Consider the following 18,076-nt stretch of genomic DNA (forward strand, 5'->3'; position numbering starts at 1 on the left):
TTGGCTGCTGAGGCTCGACTGCCCCATGGGACTCCAGAATGCATCGAATCTGATCTCTGGATCTGTCAACCTGGTCGCTCACATCTTCTCCGTCTTGGTCATCCCAGTTGGGTATAGTGGAGCGACAGATCTTCAATACATGAAGATCATACCACTCCTAATCCACATATTCGGTATACCAGGGGTGTTCGCCGTACTTCTCACCGACGGCGTTCGGGTTTGGGTACTCAGCCATCAAGGCGTGGACCCATTGCTCCTCAAGATTTCTTACTGCAAGCTGCAGAGGTGTGAACCTAAAACCCGCGGGATTGGGGTTCGCACCTGCTTCCAGGAGCAAAGTGAGGAGTCGCCCGGTGGTGGAACCGTCACCGTCCTCATAAGGCTTGCTGAGAGCGAGAAACACAATGTTTGGCTCTCTGGAGACATCCGCACCGGCGTCGATAAGGATATCCAAGAGGGTAGGAAGCTGTAGCCAGACACAAAGTTGCAATACTGTTTGTGGTCGCCGCTCTTCATAGTTTTCTGTAACCTTCGGATTCTGCATGAGAAAGTGATCAAGAAAGATTTGCATTCTGGTATCAGGCGTCAGTGATCCTAGGAAGAGCTTGGTGAGCTCTGGCCACTTCAGCAGTATCAAGTTGATGAGAGTGCTTGTCTCAGCAAATGCTGGAATTTCGCTGCTTTCAAAAGTCACAAGTTTACCCCACGTAGGAAATTTTCTGCGTATTTTTCCACTGATCTTTCCACTTGTAAGGGCTTGGAAGTGTGGGCTTCTTGCTCGAAGGCAGGGGATCACAGCTTCCCAGACTTCTCGGTGTTCTGTGATACTCCCACGACGGTCTCGGAGTGCCGTCTCTGTCATTTTCAGGCAATATTCTTCGAATCGAGTTGGGATTCTAGGTTGTCGCATCCCTGCATACCTCTGCAAACCATGGAAAACGACTTGTAGCTCGAGTGTCTGGGTTTTTTTCTTGGTCAAGACAAATTCGTCTGCGATAGTACAATCTCCTGCACGCTTCGCAAACATGAATTCTTTGACAGTATAATGGGCAGGGCTGATACGCTGCATGCATGAGGCATCCTCATCATCTCGTTGCCAGACGGTTTGCGGCTTCTTTCTTAGTGGAGTGACCTGGATCAAGCAGCCAAGAATCTCAGACAGCCGATCGACAGTGGTCCTCCCTATTGCTCCAAGTGGAACATTGAAGCGTGACGCCTCGGCCAAGACACCGGCATCGGGTATCTCCGCAGAGTCGCTGCATACCAGAGCAAGTGCTGTTCTTGCAAATGTCTCGTCATGGCTAGATCTGGTAGCGCCTGTCGTCATTTGACTAATGATGCGTTCGTACGTCTCGAAGACGGTCGCAGGCAAGTTGGACAGTAAGTCATCCAGACTTTGCTTGGTGTACAAGCGCCGCGTTTGGATCAAATCAATCTGACAAGCAGCCCACCGAAACCTTCAAAGTCAGCCTAGTACGTGTCGTGGAACACATTACTACACTTACATTCCTTTAGCTCCTCGAACCAGTTTGTCCTCAACTTGTTGAGCTTGATCTGGCGTGATATTGCTTTTATACTCTCGCAATCTGGAAAGTCTGCGCTGGATGTAGGTCTGAATAGCTGCAGCTACCATTGAATTGGACATGCTTAAAATTGTGCAGGTTTGACGATTGATTGCAACCTTGCTCACCGAGAAGGATGGTCGATCGTCTTTGAGCAGAATCGGACGATCCTGGCCAATATAGGAGGGAGTTTCTGTTGGGTAGAAAGACTCACTGCTCGACATGTCGGAGTATGCTGGCGAGGAGTTTCCCCGCGGTCGTTGAACTACGCTCGATCCAACAGTCAAGCGCCGTTCCTCATGTGTCCATGGAAATGTAGGGACAGGTCCAGGAGATGATTGTCTGACCACTTGAGAAGAACCTTGAAGTGAAGACATATCGACGCGATATTTGGTACGGTGTGGTGACATAGAACTAGGACGAGCATGGATTCCCCGACTCCATGAAGAACTGTGCCGTTTAGTACGCCTGTCATCATTTTCATGGCTAGGAGCAGAACGTTTGGGGCTTGGGGGGACGACAGATTGACTGGAATTCTGACTGTGATGCCCATCAGACTCCGGAATAGCAGCATCGATTGATTGTTCAATGTCTGGCTCCTTGCGGCTGACCATCAAGAGGGATACACGGCTAAACTCATCCCGTGTGCCGATGGTAGTAAGAACGTTAAGCAACGGGCCACGAGGTGTTTTGCTTTCGTCAATTCCATCGATGATGATTTGAACGGTCTTGCGTGCCAGCAGATCAGCAAGAGCTTCCGAGATAGCCTGCAGACATTCCAGCAGAGATCCAGTGCCTAGATCTCGGGATCGATGATGATCAATGATCTTTTGGGGCAAAGGGCCATGGAGTTGGCGACAGAAATCCCAGATGATCCAGCGCAAGAAGAACCGAGTTTCATCTCGAAGATTCTCAAAGGAGCAGTAATAGTAGGCAACTCCTCTATTTCCACAGTATTTGCGCGCGTCGTCAATTAGGCAGGATGCCAAGATTGTTTTGCCGGAACCAGCAATGCCGTGAATCCAGAGGAAGCGGCGACAGTGATGATCGAGGGCCTTCCCGCCGGCTAGCCATTGTTTCCAGAGATCCGAGTCGGTCATCCAGTTACAGGTCTCGTCCTCCTGAATATCCTGCTTCAGAAGGTGGACTTCATACATGTCCTGAATTTTGGGTTTGAGCCATTTCCAAACAGCTCGAGTCGATAGGTCTGTGAGTCATTGTCAGCTCACTCTTGATGGATGTTTCAGATCCCTTTGAACTAGGAGAAAAGCCGGGGTGGGGGACTAACCTAGTACACCTTTCTTTACTTCGTGCCTATATAACGTCAGTTGATTTGCCAGCGAAGTACCCCCTCCATCCAGCATCACATACTGAGTGGTATGCATGTCGAGAACAAGTACCGAACCGATGTTGCTCCTGTGGCGCTCAAGCTGTTGTAGAATCTCTTTGGCCTTTCTGGAGTCAGCCATCAGCCACTTGCTTGCTATCCGCATCCTCTGCGCTGTGGAAGCTGGTTCATCTTGGCACCGAGGCTCGGCGAGCACATTCAGTTGAGCAAGACATTTGTCAGCTTCCTCTAGAACCTTGCTTCTGGATAGCGCCGTGACTAGAGCATCGGAGCCCCCAGCCCGATCTCGAAGTATGCTTCTCAGGCAGCGGAGCTGCGGCTCGAAAATCGATATATCGGCGACAATCTTGGTCACTATCTCCGGAGCCTCGCAGTGAGAACTAAGGTAGCCCTACACATTCCAAGCAGTGTCTCAGCCAATGAGATAGTTGCAGTGACCGTCTGGATGACAGGAACCACCTCCATCCTGCCTCAGATACACTGACAGCCGAACCGGGCTGTGCTGAGGATGATGAGACAAGGGATGATATCAAGGAAAATCTTGATGCAAACCTCTTGCAAGACGTGACTTGAGAGAAACTTGGGATGCGGTGTGAATTTGGTTGAGCAGAAGGTGACCGCAGCAGAGGGGTTGCAGGTCAATATTTATAATTCAATGCGAACATTTGGCCAGGCGGCCAGGCAGGTTGCCAGCGGCATCCAGGGGATACCGTCCCCAGCACAACATGCCTTAGCTTGCAAAAAAATTTAAAGCAAGGCTGAATGAGGGATGGTACACAGGTCACCTGAGGCAGCCCTTGGTTGTCCTGGATGCCATCTCGGACGGAGGGCGAACGGATGATCACCAGTGTCCCGTCTAGCTTATAAAGAAACCGACGTAGTGGGCAAACACGAGGGCAACAGATGCTGCATATTGGCAAAGGCAAGGAAGCCGAACATGATCATGACAGCTTTACGACATATTTTCTAGGTTCAGTCGTCGAAATCCGTGAGGCTTGGTGCAAGTCGATTCTCGCATGCATTGAGGTCGGGTGGCAGTCTATCGGATCAGGCCGGTCCGCATCGGACTGTTGGAATGCTATGGGAGAAGTTGCGACTGTATGAGACACCAACGCATTTCCGATATGACAAATTGCCCTCTTAAGTACTGTACCGAACTCTCAACATGCTGCTGTATTAAACAACGGCTACAGTACTCCGTAAGTAAACGCCAAGCCGTTCGTGGTGTTGCTGATGTCCAATACCTGCTTTCGGCATGGCATCCACTAATACGATTTGGGCCAAACCTTTACCCTGGCGCCTTGCCGTGCCCCCCAACCGGCCGGTGTGCCGAGGTAGGTCTGGCTAAGTAAGTAATGATAGACGCGTGCTCCAGGACCTCCCTCCCACACACGCGGCGCGGCCACCATAGACAAGGACAGACATCCAGTCTATATGCATCGCATGAATCCGCCTAATCTCGCGGAAATTGTCCAGACTGCGGAGGTTTAAGCAATTGTCTTTGCAATTCCTCTTTCGCACCAACCATCGCTGCATATACCTGCAGCTACCGGCAACTATATGACCAGTGGTTCTTCCCCGGATTTCCCTGATCGCTCTCTGGCCTGGCCTAGCCCCCAAAACTTTTGGATTCTCACTGGACCCAAAAAAAAGGTGCGCGACACCCGTGCAGTCCCAGCGCTCTCCAGCCTAGCTGCCTAGGTATTACTCGCACCTGGACCCCGGAAAAGCCCCATCCCACCCCCCAGGCCAAACCCCACAGCGCTAAACCCCAACGTCATTCGGCAGCTCTATCGCCTATCAGACAACCTCGGGACTTCTTTGGGACAGAACCCCGAAAGCGCAGTAAAGTGCAGACATAGTCAAACTTCGACAGCAGACTTTCGACACCTCCCGAAATCTGTTCCCCTACCCACCCCCCTCGCCGCATACAACCCGCCCAGCATGTCTTCCGTAGCAGAGGTCCAGCCGGCCACGACCGACCTGCCGTCGGGGGACCCCGTCCCCTCCGCCGGCGCCGCGCCGCCCTCGAAGCCCAAGCCGCTCCCGCTCCGGGAGCTGCTGGCGGCGGCCCCGTCCAACGTCGACGCCTTCCTCGCACACCTGCAGCGCGCGCTGAGCACGCCGTCGGGCATCGACACGGTGCTGCTGTTCCTGTGCTACAGCTCGCGGCTGACGTCGGCGCTGCTGGAGCTGGCCACGGGCCCCGTCATCAAGAGCCGCGCCAACGCCCTGCTGGCCCTCGCCGCCTCGCTGCCCCCGCGCACCACCCTCGTCTTCACCTCCAAGGCCTTCCCCTCGCCCAGCGCCGCGCTCCTGCTGGCCCTGTCCAAGCGCCTCAAGACCTTCAGCGGCCTGCTCTCCGAGACCCGCACCTTCCTGCGCCTGTGGGGCCTGCTGGGCATGTACTTCTGGGGCAAGGGCCTGGTGCTGCGGCTGCGGGCGGCGCGGGCGGCGGCGCAGTCGAGCGACCCGGAGAAGCGCGCGGCGGCGCCCCGGCTCGACACGCTCGAGACCACGCTGGCCGTGTCGCAGCTCGTGGCCTGCGTCGTGTTCCAGGCGCTGGAGAACGGGGCGTTCCTGGCGCAGAAGAGCGTGCTGGCGTGGCAGCCGGCCAGCATCGGGGCGGCGTACCGGTGGAGCGCGCGCTTCTGGGGCGCCTTCGTCGGGCTCAAGCTGGGCGAGCTGTTCCTCGAGTCGCGGCGCCGCGCCGCCGTGCCCGCGCGCCAGCGCATGGGCGACAAGACGGTCGCCGTCTTCGAGCGCGAGGAGCAGGAGTGGGCCGCCGAGTGGCGCAAGATGGTCGGCCGCAACATGGCCTGGTTCCCGCTGACCATCCACTGGAGCCTGGAGCAGGGCCTGTTCAGCGAGCTGGCCGTCGGTGCCATTGCGAGCGTGCCCGGAGTGATCCAGATCAGGGACCTGTGGAGGAGGACTGCCGAATAGGTCGGTTAGCGTGGCTTAGGTCTTTAGCGTTCCAGAGAGCGATGGGCGGGCGATGGGCGGGTCAGAGGGTTTTAACGGGATACGATGAAAATAACAAAGCATCATGCTGGTGGTAAAGTGATGAACTGGTGGGCAAAGTGCCGTACAATATTGTTTAGTCGCAAAGTCGACCAAACCAGCCATGTCTGGTGTCCAACTCAATATTCAATATACCTTTTAGTTTCTGATCCAAGTGAAGGGTATATGTTACTTGATCTTCGCTGTTTCGACAAGTAAGACAAGACCTTTATGGACTTGAATCAAAGCCCTCACATGCACTGTAATCATCAGCCGAAAGACTATAGTGGATAATGTATATTACATTCGAACTATTATGCGCAATGTTCTCAACGGCTTCTATTCCTGGCCAAGCCTTGAACAGGCTTGTTGTCATCTCAAGGTGGTCAACCCCTAGCTCTTGACGGCCCACTTCATGCCAAGTTAGCATAATAATCAACCACAAGCCACCAGCTTTTGTTCTTCCTGCTTCTGTATGGCACTCCAAAATACCACCCAAGCGCCTCGCAATGCGGATATCAAATTTCAAATATGTAACCATTCAGTGTCGATAGTTTAGACATTAGCTGTGCGCTCCATTATGCACGATTGGTGGCATGCTCCGCCCGAAGTAATGAGGCACAAAGTGCCAGTTTGACTATAATGTCAATAATAGCGCGACACCCGCGGCCAAGAACAATGGGTTCGTAGTCCGAACTATAGAGGACACTGCGGCTTGGGCCTGTACGACGGTGTCGAATGGGCTTCCTCCTCCTGGCTCGGTAGCTCCAGTCGGCCCGTCGGTTGGTGGGTTATTAGACTGTGTGTTTGTCACTTGTGTGACCTGTGACGAGGCGCTCGTGGTTGTCGCAGTAACTTCTGATGTTTGCACCGCGGTGCTGGTCTCAGTTGGCGGGTCATCGCCCCCATCGCTCGAGGTGGTCTCGATATCTGTTGATGTGGTAGCCGGGGGTGGGACTTCGGAAGTGATGATCGCGGGTGGCGGGCTTGAGGTCGTCGCTATTGAGCTAGTCCTCGAAGGCTGAACAGTCACTCTCACTGTTGTCGTGTCGACGTTTGACCCCGGACAGAGGGTTTCCAACAGCAACCCGTCCAGCGTCAAGCCTAGTAAGGATTGCGGGTTGACGTTGAGACCACCACAGATGGCGTTGACGATTGACGACACGCTCGCCAAGCCATTAATGCAGCTGTTCGAACATCTGTTGCCATTGGTGAAATCGGTGTTCGTACATCCACTGATCTGTGAGTTGTATGCCACTATGCATGGAGACGGTATCGCGTTCGACGTAATAAGTTGGAAGTTGGCCAGCGACAAGGCCGATGCAGTCGAGGCCACGGCGAGGATCTGGAGCACCCTTGGCGGCCGCCTACTTGGCCGCCTCTTCCTCAAAACTCTGCCCATTGTGAAGAACGCCTCCGCGATGACTGAAGATTTTCCTTCCACCAGTTGGACAGCCTTCCTTGATATGTAGGCTTTCTTTCGTCTTTAGACTTGTGGGGTATGATGATGGTAAGAGGTAGGATTGAGGCAACTTCTCGGAAATGGACCAGGCGAAAGTAATTAGCCCCAACGGCTTGATGCGAACACCTGGAGGGATCCGTCTCCAGACACTTATGCCGTTGGATTGATGTTAAGAGGAAGCGGCCAAATGCAGACGTCAGGGTCGAATTGATGTGCGCCGTGAGACACGAGGTGTGTCAGGATGTGGTTATGCCGGGGTAGGTAACGCCTGGGCCAATCGCAATGAGCCAAAGTCTGGAAGCAGGTCAAGCCGGGTGTCAATGCGGCTGCTATATCGATGTAACCCCGTGTGGTCCGATCTCTTGGCTTTCATCCGAAGGTTGAGAAATATGACGACTGTGTTCTGGTCGAGGATCCGGTCATGCCAGCGACACTCAAGTGTATGGTCGAGACAACCCGTTTTTGAACTAAGATCATGCGACAACTCGGAGGGTCAAACCAGCAACAGGCTAGCCATTGGGCAGCCCAGATAGTAAGATCGGAAGGGAGCCAGGACAACTTGTCAATGCTTGCCTCAGATTGTCACCGCGCTGCCGGGTTTAGATCTAGTAGGCGAGGCAGTTCTTGCAGAGCGCAAGTCAGAGGGCGCAGGACGTAAAGGAACTATGAGAGGCAGTGGCGGGCGAGGTAAAGGGGAAAGAAGGGCCGGGAGAGAAGCGGCTTGTCGTGATGCAAACGCAGAACCGCCCAGCCGAAATGCCTCGAACGGAACGGGAGAGACTGAATTCAGTTAATGCGGAAGCCCGTCGTGAGATGAGTGAGGACGGACGTAGCACGGTGTTGACCTTGTCCTGAAACCCGCTACGAGCACGATAGTGAGAAGGACTTTGCACAAGAAAGTACGCGAACGGCAAGTTCGAAGCTATACCCTCTACTTATGAGAGATAGCGGATCTGTCGCCCTTCGAGGACAGAGTGAGACGATTGACTAGGACAGCAGATCTCCTGCATCATCGGCCAGCCTGTCATGGGGACCATCTTCCCTCACTAGAGGCAGGAGGTAACACTCGTTACCCCGTTTTGAGGAGGGATGCGCAGCGGGTGTCTTGTTGGCTGATCTTCAACGTCGAGCGCAGCGCCCAAGAGCCGCATCTGTCCAACCCGAGGCGCCCGAGGCGAGAAGGTGTCCGTCACCCCAGTCTCCCTCGTGGCATGTTTTGTGTCACGACCTTGCGATAGGCTCGCCGATGTTGCGCGATGCCGTTCGAGAGGCTGGGCCCCTACATGCTGCGCCGGCCAATGGCGGCGAGGGATGGTAGTGAAACAGAGAAAACGAAACACTCGTCGCGTTTGAAGTGTGAGACCCTGACATCACGAGCGGCCGATCTGATTGGCGCACTGATCCCCTGGGGCGGAAGGCAGCCGCTAGCTGGTAGCTTAGGGTAGACGGGAGCCAGCGGTTTGGGCCAGCAGGTGGCCCCCGGCGGGTTGTTGGCGGGAACCCCGCCGCCAAGAGGTTCCATTCGCTCCCGACGAAGATGTGAGCTTCATTGCCGATCCGCTTCACCATTCCTAAAAGCTTCGAATTGCGGTTGGTCGGCCCCACGAGGGAGCTTCTGCACGATGGCCATAGATATGTATTCCTCCCGTACTTTTTTAAATGTCAAAACCGGAGCTGAACCTCACGATGGCACCTCCCTGAGCCGGTCAGCGGATAGGGTACCCGGTACGGACGGTTCATTCATTGGCGTCGCTTCCTTATCTAATGCAGTAGCCTAGATGAATCAGAATGATGTGCAGGTACTAGGCTACAATTGATAAACACCAAAATATCTGACATAAAGATATCTTCGTGGCTGACCAGGCAGACATCTTCGGGCCTGAAGAGAGGACAACAATTGAGGTGATCGTACATTTTGCGTGAAATCCAACTGAGCAGTGGAACGAAACCGGAGATTTCACTTTCAGTCGCAATTCCCGCAGTCATCCCAGCACACTGCACGCAGGCTAGTAAGCATGGCAACAGAGACAGCGGAGCAGATGCAGGCCAAAGTCCTCAAGTCGCTCGAAGGCACGCGCTACGCCGCTGCCTCCCTCGAACGCCTATCGGGCGGCGTGGGCAACTTTTTGTACCGCGCACAGCTCGTGACGCCCCTTGACGACGGCACGGCGGAAGTCGTTGTCAAGCATGGGGAGGGCTATATAGCTAGGTCGCCCGAGAATTCGTTGACACTGGATCGATGTGTATGCATAACTCAGTTCCAGTAATTTGCTAGCCCCCCAGTGGCAGAAAATTGAATACCGTTCTGGTAGCTGACCATGCACACGCTCTCTGCAGAAAGTTGAAGAGGAATGCCTGAAGGCCCTCTCCTCCTTCCGCGTGACGGGGCAGCAGGACTCGGTCAAATACGTGGTGCGCACGCCGCACTGCTACTTCTACGACGAGAAGAGCAACTCGCAGATCCTCGAGTACCTGCCCAACGGTATCGACCTCAAGAACTACGCACTGAAGAACTTCGCCGCGCCGAGCCCGGACAGCCTCAAGCCGCAGTGCCACGAGCTCGGGAGGGAGCTGGCGCAGTGGCTCGTGGGCTTCCACCGGCAGTCGGAGCAGGAGGCCAGGGCGGCGCGGGAGAAGGGCGGGAAATCGGCGCTGTTTGCCCAGCTCGAGCCCTGCCGCGAGATGCAGCAGCTCAAGCACATGATTAACTACGACTGGATGGTGCAGCGGATCGCCAAGTTCCCAGATGTCCTGGCCGAAGCCAGGGAAGTGTTCGAAGAGTTCAAGGCCGCGGCGCTGGATGAGTTGAAAGGGGAGCTGATGCCCATCCATGGAGACTTCTGGACTGGAAAGTGAGTACCATCAATCGCTAGATTCAATAACGTGGTATTTATGTCTTTATAGCATCGTGCTGGCGAATATCGCTGTCGAAGAAGGCGCTGAGATCCCTCTGTTCGTCATCGACTGGGAGATGGCCCAGCTCGGCGTACGCGAACTAGACTACGGCCAGATGCTGGCCGAAATGTACCAGCTGTGGCTATACAAGAATATCGATGCCGGGCTATGGATGGTGCAAGGCTTCGCAGAGGGCTTGCAACTACAGAGCGAGCGCGTGGCATTCCGTACTGCAGCCCAGCTGGGTTGTCACCTGGTGGCCTTTGGATGCGTGACCCCAGGTTGGGGAACACCTGAGCAGGGTCGGGAAGTCGCGCGCGTCGGAAGAGACGTCATTGTGAATGCGCGAAACGGGAACCGGGAGTGGTTTGAGAAGAGCGAGTTGGCATGTTTGTTCAGTCACGTCAGGTAACGACGTTGCTAGCCGCGATAGTCATACCAAATAAGACAACGAAAATGAGGAACATGAATAGATGACACTATTTCGATGAAAAAGAAAGATGCGCATATGAACGTATCAGTATAAAATTGCTGGTCGATGATCTGGCTGTCACTTATACGTCGTTTTGTTAGTCCGTGGTCGACGCAGCCTACCTGAGACCAATTTTCAGGGTGAGAGTCTCAACCTCCAAAAACTCAGTTTGTCTAACCCAGCCGTCCCCACCCCCAGCGATGAGATGAGTCAAGAATCTTCGCCTCTTCGCCAGCAGCTCTCAAAAGGCAGAAGCATACTCTAATGAACACCGGCTCACAGTTCATCTATCTTCAAATAAGAGCTGACTTGATTTGATCCACACCCACGCGCGACCATGGCTGAAGACGCCGCAGCCCTCTGCGTGCGCTGCAAAACTGAGCCCGCAGCCCACGACCTGCGCACGGAAAACGTCTGCTCGTGAGTGCACACCACAACCCCGCCCCCTATTTCAAAGGGCCTGCCCCCTTATTCATGCTCCAGCATCCCCATTCGCCTATACAACACCGGCACCATTCCATCTGGGAACAAACCCAAGATTCCCGTTTTCTCCGTGTCAACGCAGCTGAACTAAGACCCTCCCGCCACAGGAAATGCTTCACCCCCTTCATCAGCGCCAAGACCATCAAGCGCATCGAGCAGCTGCAGCGCTCGACGCGGGCCTTGGGCCGGCCGGCCGCCGACGCCCAGCGGTACCTGGTCGCGCTGCGACCCGGCGGCGTCAGCTCGACGGCCCTGCTCAGCGTACTGTGGGACAACGTGCGGCAGCAGCGGGCGCGCGGCCAGCGCGTCAAGTTCGACGTCGTCGTTGCCGTGGTGGACACGGACCTATCCGTGGAGGCTGATGATGTTGAACGCGATGACGCTGGCAGCGGTATTGTGGAAGAGGGCAGGGAGGACGGACAGGCAACAAGGCGCAGGTCAGAGACCGAGGTCCTGCTGGACGCCTACCGGGCGCGGTTCCCGGACGTCGAGTTCACGCGGATCCCGCTGGCCGACGCGCTGACGCTGGACACGGTTTCGTGGGCCGCGCTGCCGCGCGACTCCTCGGAATCCTCCCCCGTAGCCAGCGCCCCAGCGCGGCGCTTGGCGGGCCTGCTGGCCCGCCTGCCGTCGACGACGTCGCGCGCCGACGTGGTGCGCCTGCTGACGCGGCACCTGCTGGTGCGGGCGGCGGGGCGCGCGCGCTGCGACGTGCTGCTGCTGGGCTACAACACGACGTCGCTGGCGGCGCTGACGCTGGCCGAGACGGCCAAGGGCCGCGGGTTCGGCGTGCCGTGGGCGGTGCAGGACGGCGAGATTTCGCTGCCGTCGTGGACGGTCGATGGTGATGACACTCGCAATGAGGCGGATAACGACGACACGAAAGAGAACGGCGAGACTCACAGCAGCAGCAGCAGCAGCATCCCCGTCTACCACCCGCTGCGCGAGCTGTTCCGCAAGGAGCTCGTGACGTACACGGGGCTGACCGACCCACCGCTGACGCCGCTGCTCCCCTCGCTCGCCGGGTCGTCCTCTTCGTCGGCGCGCGCCGTGGTCTCGCATAAGGACCTCAGCATCGACGACGTCATGACGCGGTACTTTGGCGAGGTCGAGGCGAGCTACCCGTCCGTGGTGGCCAACGTGGTGCGGACGACGGGCAAGCTGGAGCGGCGGGCGGCGACGACGGCGACGGCTGGGGAGAGCGGCAGCAGCTGCGGGCTGTGCGGCATGGGGCTGGACGAGGCGGGCGACGAGCGGTGGAGGGGCGAGCTTGGGGAGCCGGCGGCTGCGAGGTCCGGGGACGGCGGCGGCGGCCAGGCTGGTAATGATGATGATTATGATGGGAGGAAGCGGCTGTGTTATGGCTGCGAGAGGTCGGTGTACGGGTAGCGTAGGACGGCATAGCACCCAACGAAATAAGACTTGCATGAAATACTACAGGATCATGATGACAACGCGTGCGATGGCGAGGCGGAGGCTGCGTAGTTTTCAAGATGTTTGATTTGAATGCTTTGGATCATGCTATATGCCGGTCGCTTTTCCGCATCTCTATGATCAACAGCCCACGATTCCCTCGTTTCCGCTTTCTTACCTTCTATATCGAAAGAGCAAATATAGCCAGGGTTGCTGGCGTTAAGCTGCCGCCCGTCTATGCATTTTCCCCCTTTGATATGCGTCGAAAAAAATCACTAGTTTTCACATATATACAGGATTCGGTTCGAATCGTCGCTGCTATCCTCGCTGTTTTCGGCGTCGCCTCATCCCTCTCACTTATCATGCCTTGTCCACAGCGGTGGCCGGCAGGATCTTGCTCTCGAGCTTGCGCACCAGCTTGTTGGTCTGCTCCGCCAGACTCAGCGTGAGGATGGTGTGCGGTAATATCCTGGCCAGATGCGGCACGAAGCCCTTGTAGATGGCGAAGAAGCCCTCGGTCCTGATGGTCTTGGCTAGGCAGTCGAAGAGACCGTTGTACAGGTTGCCGTTCTGGTTGTAGAGACGGGACATGACGGTGTCTGCCAGCGCTTGTCAGTGACTATCGCTGTTTGTCTCGCCGACTGGCAAACGGCACTGCACGGGAATAAGGGAAGGGGAAACTCACCAGGCGGGTGCATGAAGCAGCAGACCACGAAGCCGCTGATGGCACTGCTGGTCAGGTGCAGCGGCGCGCCCTCCTGCATGCCGAGGTGCTTCTGGAGGCGGCGCTTGGCGAAGAAGTAGGTGGGCAGCTGGACGCTGCTGCCGAAGCCGGTGCGGATCATGGCGGCCGACATGCCGCGGTAGAGGCCGCGGAAGCCCTCGGCGCCGTAGATCTGGCGCAGGCCGTCGAGGGCGTTGCGGTACTCGTGCTGGGTGCCGACGGCGACGAACTTGCTGTAGCTCTGCAGGCGGGTCTTGACGAGGAAGAAGGGCGAGCCGGCGGCGGCGCCGATGATGCCCGACGAGGCGCCGCAGAACATGTTGATGCCCAGGTTCTGCTTGGCGCCGTCCTTGAGCAGCACCGAGGCCAGCGTCTGGCGCATGGGCTCGTAGAAGCCCAGCCGGCAGCCGTTGAGCAGCACCTGGTAGATGTAGGCGCAGCCGATGCCGCGGTAGATGCCGCGCAGGCCCTCGTTGCGCACGATCATGCTGACGGCCTGGAAGGGCCCGCGGTAGTGGTGCGGCTGGTGGCCTTTCGACTGGAGCTCGCCCTGGAGCTGCATTCTGTGGGATCACCGGAAGCTGTTAGCCACTGACTCGATTGTTCGCCTGCCCGCCCGTCCGTCCGTCTGTTGATTCCATCCCTTGCGCCGCGCTGCGCCCTGCGACACCACCCTTGGGGTCTATGTTCTGCTGTCTCCGCATCGCAGGCTTGCAGGAGAGCGAGCGACCTGACGCATTGCGCGCAGAGGGTTCCCATCGGAAATGTGTAAAAACGTAGCTAGGACAATTCGTACCGTATCTTGACCGTCTCGAAGGGGTGGGTGGCCGTGACCGCACCGCAGGCGGCGATGCCGCCGGCTAAGAAGGCACTGTATTCAAGCTCACATCAGCATCCCGTCCCGTCCCGTCCCGTCCGATCCCATCTTTGTGTATCGCGAGGGGGCAAGACTAACCCCGCTGTCGTCGACATGTCTGCTGCCGTCGGAGCTCCTGTGCGCGCCGCAGATCGCGCTCTGGTGGGCTCGTCGTCGGTGGTCTGTCGCCGAGTGTGCTGTGCTGTGCTGTGCTGCGTGGTATGTATTGTATGTCGGGTTCGCGTCTGGAGCTTGGGACTCGGCGGCGCGGGAGTCGTGCGACTTAGACAGAGCTCCGAACTTAGGGGGCAGACCACTTTAATTTTTTAGACTTTTCGGGGCGGCTCACGTCACCGCCGGTCAAATTCCAGGGCGCCCCAAGTCAGTCGGCGTCGGCCCCAAGTCTTGTCTGGTCTCTGCTACAGAAAATCAATCCAATTGGGTGGGGGGTTTTGTCTCAAATCTCAAATGACAAGACAGCCGAGGAGTCAAGCACGGGATGGATGGAGAAGAGAGAGGACAAAACGAATGGCACTCCGCACGTCTTACGTTGCTTACGCGATCAGCAATAGGTACAACCCAATGGGCGGTGGGATTCCCAGGGACCATCAGCAGCACTGTCGGGTAAGGCTGGTAGTCAGGTAGTCCAGCTGCACTTCTATGCGGCTCTCCCTCTCCAGGCCTCTCGCGCTTGGCCTGTCCGACCTCGCTCCCCAGCTCCCAAGGGCGGTGGCACCCGACCCCGGTGTCCCCATCCCCTAGCCTCGACGCCAGGCACCCCCAGTAGACCGACGCCGGCCCGGCCGGTGCGCTCAGTATCGGCATCTGTCGCCCACCAATAGCCGCTGCGATATTTGCACTAGAGTTCCAGGTCACCAAGCTACCTCCCTCCACTGTTCCGTGTCTTGCTCTACGGTATATGGCTTCTGTAACTGCGGGCTGGCCTCGCAACATCCGCTGCTTACTCCGATGGAGAGTCCAACTGCTCGTCGTCTCTGGTTGTCTTTCACATTGCCATTGAGGGGATACTCTGTGGTCGCCGTCTTGTGCTGTGTGATATCTTCTTTTCGACCCAGTCTAGTAGTCCCGTCTGCCAAAGTCACGTCACCGCACCAGTTCTCACGATTTCTGTCCCTTCTTTCTCTCTCTGTTTCCGTTCCATTTCATTCCATTCCCTTGATATCCTTACCCATCTACCTAAGTTCGCAGCGCTGTAAATGCAGATTATCCGTATCGGATGCATGCCCCGCGATTTCAAAAGCTCACGCACGCCCCCAATATCCCTTTGCTTCCCCCTCCTCTCCACCAATTATGTCGTCCTGTTCATGTAGATAAATTAAAAACAAACTCCCAACCATGCTGATGATGACGAAAAATACCAGATGCATTATATCTTCCCCAGTGGTTCCCTGTCTGGCGCCTCGAAACCACGCTCTTTTAACGCCGACTGTGACATATGTTCTCCAAAACAGATCTCTCGCTCCTCTGGCTGTAGGCGCCGCGTTGGGTATATGGATGGTTTGAACCCCCCGACACATGCCACCGCTGATCCCAGAGCTGTCGATGCAAAATTGATAATGCAGTGCTGCCGACTTACACCGGTACCGACCATTGGCCACTCCTCCAAGCGGTACTAATCTGAGCCCAGTTCCAGTTCACGGACATCCAGCAGGACATGGCGGATAAGCCACCTCCCGCGTGGCCCCCACGGACGGCGGCTCGGTCGTCATGGTTGAAAGTTGCAACGGACTGGGGACGGGGGTGTCATCGGCAACGGAGTCTTCGAAATAGGGGTCCTAGCTCGCGTTCGTGGCAGCCGCAGCATCGAGATTGACCATGGCACCAGGCCTCGATACGTCCTGAGACGACCTTCCGGCGTCGCCGTCGAACACCCAAGGGCCGGCGTCGTTGCGCGGCGTCAGGGGCCCCTCATGCACGTTGACAACGGGGACACCGTTCGGCGACGGTGTCCGCACGCCGCGTGCTTGACCCGACCCTGGCGTGCTGGTCCGCGGTATGGGCATCGGGCTTGCCGGCGTTGGTTCGGGTGCCGGTTCCTGGGCTGTCGTCACGCGGTCAAGCATTATGGTAGCGTCCCCAGCATCTCCTTCGCGGGATGATGTCTGCGAAACGGCACTGTCGGCGGCACCGTCTGGCAGGTTCTGACTCGAATCCCCGGCGTGGACTGGCTGCGGCTCGACGCCTTTGCTTTCCTCCATGTTGTCGTCCTCAGCGCCGGAATCCAGCTGCCAGTCCTCGTCCGGCTCCTCTATGTCGGCATCCAAATCCGCAGCGGCTCTGCAGTTCGGGCAGGTAAATATGGGGTACGAGGGGCCCATCAATAAGCCCCGTATACACTTGTAGTGCCACGTGTGACTGCAAGGAGCTACGAAGAGCGATTGACATGGCTAACGGGGGAGATTCTGTCAGCACTCTTCTTCAAGGAGAAAAAGAGGGGGGGAAAAAGACATGGACAAGGGACACCAACCGCTATCGCATTTAGACATATCGAGCAGTCTTGGGCATGCGAGGTGCTCGAAGACGTTGACGTCAGATTCCTCAGTCGTTTATGCGTTGCCATGCTGGAAATCAGGGGTTAGCCCACAGGGTCTTAGGAAGTGGGAAGGAGGGCGACTTGCTTGAAATTGTTGGGCTTTGCTTGCCATCCCCGGTTGAGCTCGATCCGCATCTTGACACAGCGGAAGATCATCTCCTCGCCGCCGCGGAAGTCGATGCCCAGCTGCACAATGTCGCCGTCGTTGACAATGTACGGCTTAGATTCATTGCCAGGAGGGCTGAGGCGGATGTGGTTGAGAAAGGTGCCGGACGAGCTCTTGACGTCGCGGATGTACCACTTGCCGTTCTCGTGCCAGAACTCGCAGTGCCTCCTGCTGACGACCTTGCTCTTAAAGCCTACGGGGGCCGCCGACGGGGCATTGGCCGGGACGTGCTGCTGCTGCTGCTCCCTCTCCGAGTAGCGGCCGACCTTGATGACCTCCTTGCCGGTGGGCAGCGTGCGGGCGAGCGGCGTGAAGGCCAGCGACTGGCGCGTGGACCGCGGGTCGTAGTGTGCCGAGAAGCGGATGGTGGGCAGCATGTCGAGGGACAGGTCGCCCGTGGTGGCCGATCGTGTGCGCGTCATCGCTGCTGCAGACTCGGCGGTCGTCTCCTCTGCCGGCTCGCCGGCTGTGGTGTGCTTCTTGCTCCGTCGGTCCTCCGCGTCCGAGGCCGTGTCTGCTGGCAGGCTGTGGAAGGAGTCGTTGCTGGCCTGCGCAGCCTGGGCAGGTGCAGATGTGGTTTGGTGGACGCGGTCTTGTGGTGGGCTGATGTAAGATGTCAGCAAGCAACGGTGCCTGGTGCACACGAACTTGGGGAACTCTACCTTAGTGGGTCGTCGAGGGTCACTACCTGACGTAGACGTCGTCGGCTGCCGGAGGAGGGGTTCGGCGGGTGGGTGTCTGTCGAGGACGCAGCACGGGTGAGGGCCGGGAGTGGTGACGAGTGAGAGCCCGACGCATTCGTAGGGGTTGCTGTGGTGCTGTCTTGGGTTTGTGCCTGTGATTGTGTCTGTGCCTGTGTCTGTGCCGGGGCCTGGGACTGTGCGCTGCTCGTACTGGCACTGCCGCCGCCGCCGCCGCCGCCGATGCTGCTGCTGCTGCTGCTGCTGTCACGCGACAACAGGTGGGTGTGGGTATAATTGCGGAGGTAACTGAGCCCGCGTAGACGACTCCCTCGCGGATGACTATTGCTCGACTGCTGCGTGGCCGAGGCGGTTGCGACCGAGGCGGGCGAGAGGAGGCCTGTGGACGGAGGCGCCGGTTGAGAAAACATCTATCTGATGGGCCGCTGTGCCAGTTC

The 18,076-nt window shown here is 57.2% G+C and overlaps 8 protein-coding genes across 8 annotated transcripts; 3 read left to right on the plus strand and 5 right to left on the minus strand.

Moving 5' to 3' along the window:
• Positions 1 to 157: 157 nt before the first annotated feature.
• JN550_010027 (uncharacterized protein) lies at positions 158 to 3,375 on the minus strand (the record flags this gene model as incomplete). Its single annotated transcript, XM_049308235.1, has 7 exons — positions 158 to 677; positions 736 to 855; positions 921 to 1,457; positions 1,506 to 2,769; positions 2,851 to 2,876; positions 2,934 to 3,301; positions 3,349 to 3,375. The coding sequence occupies 7 exons, from the start codon at positions 3,373 to 3,375 to the stop codon at positions 158 to 160; spliced, it is 2,862 nt and encodes a 953-aa protein (XP_049167955.1).
• A 1,479-nt stretch (positions 3,376 to 4,854) lies between these two features.
• Positions 4,855 to 5,856, plus strand: JN550_010028 (uncharacterized protein; the record flags this gene model as incomplete). Its single annotated transcript, XM_049308237.1, has 1 exon — positions 4,855 to 5,856. The coding sequence occupies one exon, from the start codon at positions 4,855 to 4,857 to the stop codon at positions 5,854 to 5,856; it is 1,002 nt and encodes a 333-aa protein (XP_049167956.1).
• Positions 5,857 to 6,550: 694 nt separating this feature from the next.
• On the minus strand, positions 6,551 to 7,315 carry JN550_010029 (uncharacterized protein; the record flags this gene model as incomplete). Its single annotated transcript, XM_049308238.1, has 1 exon — positions 6,551 to 7,315. One exon carries the CDS (start codon positions 7,313 to 7,315, stop codon positions 6,551 to 6,553), a length of 765 nt encoding a protein of 254 aa, XP_049167957.1.
• Positions 7,316 to 9,390: 2,075 nt separating this feature from the next.
• Positions 9,391 to 10,682, plus strand: JN550_010030 (uncharacterized protein; the record flags this gene model as incomplete). Its single annotated transcript, XM_049308239.1, has 3 exons — positions 9,391 to 9,618; positions 9,713 to 10,227; positions 10,280 to 10,682. The coding sequence occupies 3 exons, from the start codon at positions 9,391 to 9,393 to the stop codon at positions 10,680 to 10,682; spliced, it is 1,146 nt and encodes a 381-aa protein (XP_049167958.1).
• A 397-nt stretch (positions 10,683 to 11,079) lies between these two features.
• JN550_010031 (uncharacterized protein) lies at positions 11,080 to 12,710 on the plus strand (the record flags this gene model as incomplete). The annotated part of the gene is made up of 3 exons (XM_049308240.1): positions 11,080 to 11,162; positions 11,333 to 12,368; positions 12,666 to 12,710. 3 exons carry the CDS (start codon positions 11,080 to 11,082, stop codon positions 12,708 to 12,710), a joined length of 1,164 nt encoding a protein of 387 aa, XP_049167959.1.
• A 288-nt stretch (positions 12,711 to 12,998) lies between these two features.
• Positions 12,999 to 15,043, minus strand: JN550_010032 (uncharacterized protein; the record flags this gene model as incomplete). The annotated part of the gene is made up of 5 exons (XM_049308241.1): positions 12,999 to 13,237; positions 13,324 to 13,925; positions 14,159 to 14,233; positions 14,318 to 14,430; positions 14,777 to 15,043. 5 exons carry the CDS (start codon positions 15,041 to 15,043, stop codon positions 12,999 to 13,001), a joined length of 1,296 nt encoding a protein of 431 aa, XP_049167960.1.
• A 971-nt stretch (positions 15,044 to 16,014) lies between these two features.
• Positions 16,015 to 16,557, minus strand: JN550_010033 (uncharacterized protein; the record flags this gene model as incomplete). Its single annotated transcript, XM_049308242.1, has 1 exon — positions 16,015 to 16,557. The coding sequence occupies one exon, from the start codon at positions 16,555 to 16,557 to the stop codon at positions 16,015 to 16,017; it is 543 nt and encodes a 180-aa protein (XP_049167961.1).
• A 272-nt stretch (positions 16,558 to 16,829) lies between these two features.
• On the minus strand, positions 16,830 to 17,736 carry JN550_010034 (uncharacterized protein; the record flags this gene model as incomplete). Its single annotated transcript, XM_049308243.1, has 2 exons — positions 16,830 to 17,541; positions 17,627 to 17,736. The coding sequence occupies 2 exons, from the start codon at positions 17,734 to 17,736 to the stop codon at positions 16,830 to 16,832; spliced, it is 822 nt and encodes a 273-aa protein (XP_049167962.1).
• Between the last annotated feature and the right edge of the window lie 340 nt (positions 17,737 to 18,076).

The sequence above is a fragment of the Neoarthrinium moseri genome (genome assembly GCF_022829205.1).
Source record: "Neoarthrinium moseri strain CBS 164.80 chromosome Unknown scaffold49_Wmoseri_CBS_16480, whole genome shotgun sequence".
Taxonomy (NCBI): Eukaryota; Fungi; Ascomycota; class Sordariomycetes; order Amphisphaeriales; family Apiosporaceae; genus Neoarthrinium; species Neoarthrinium moseri.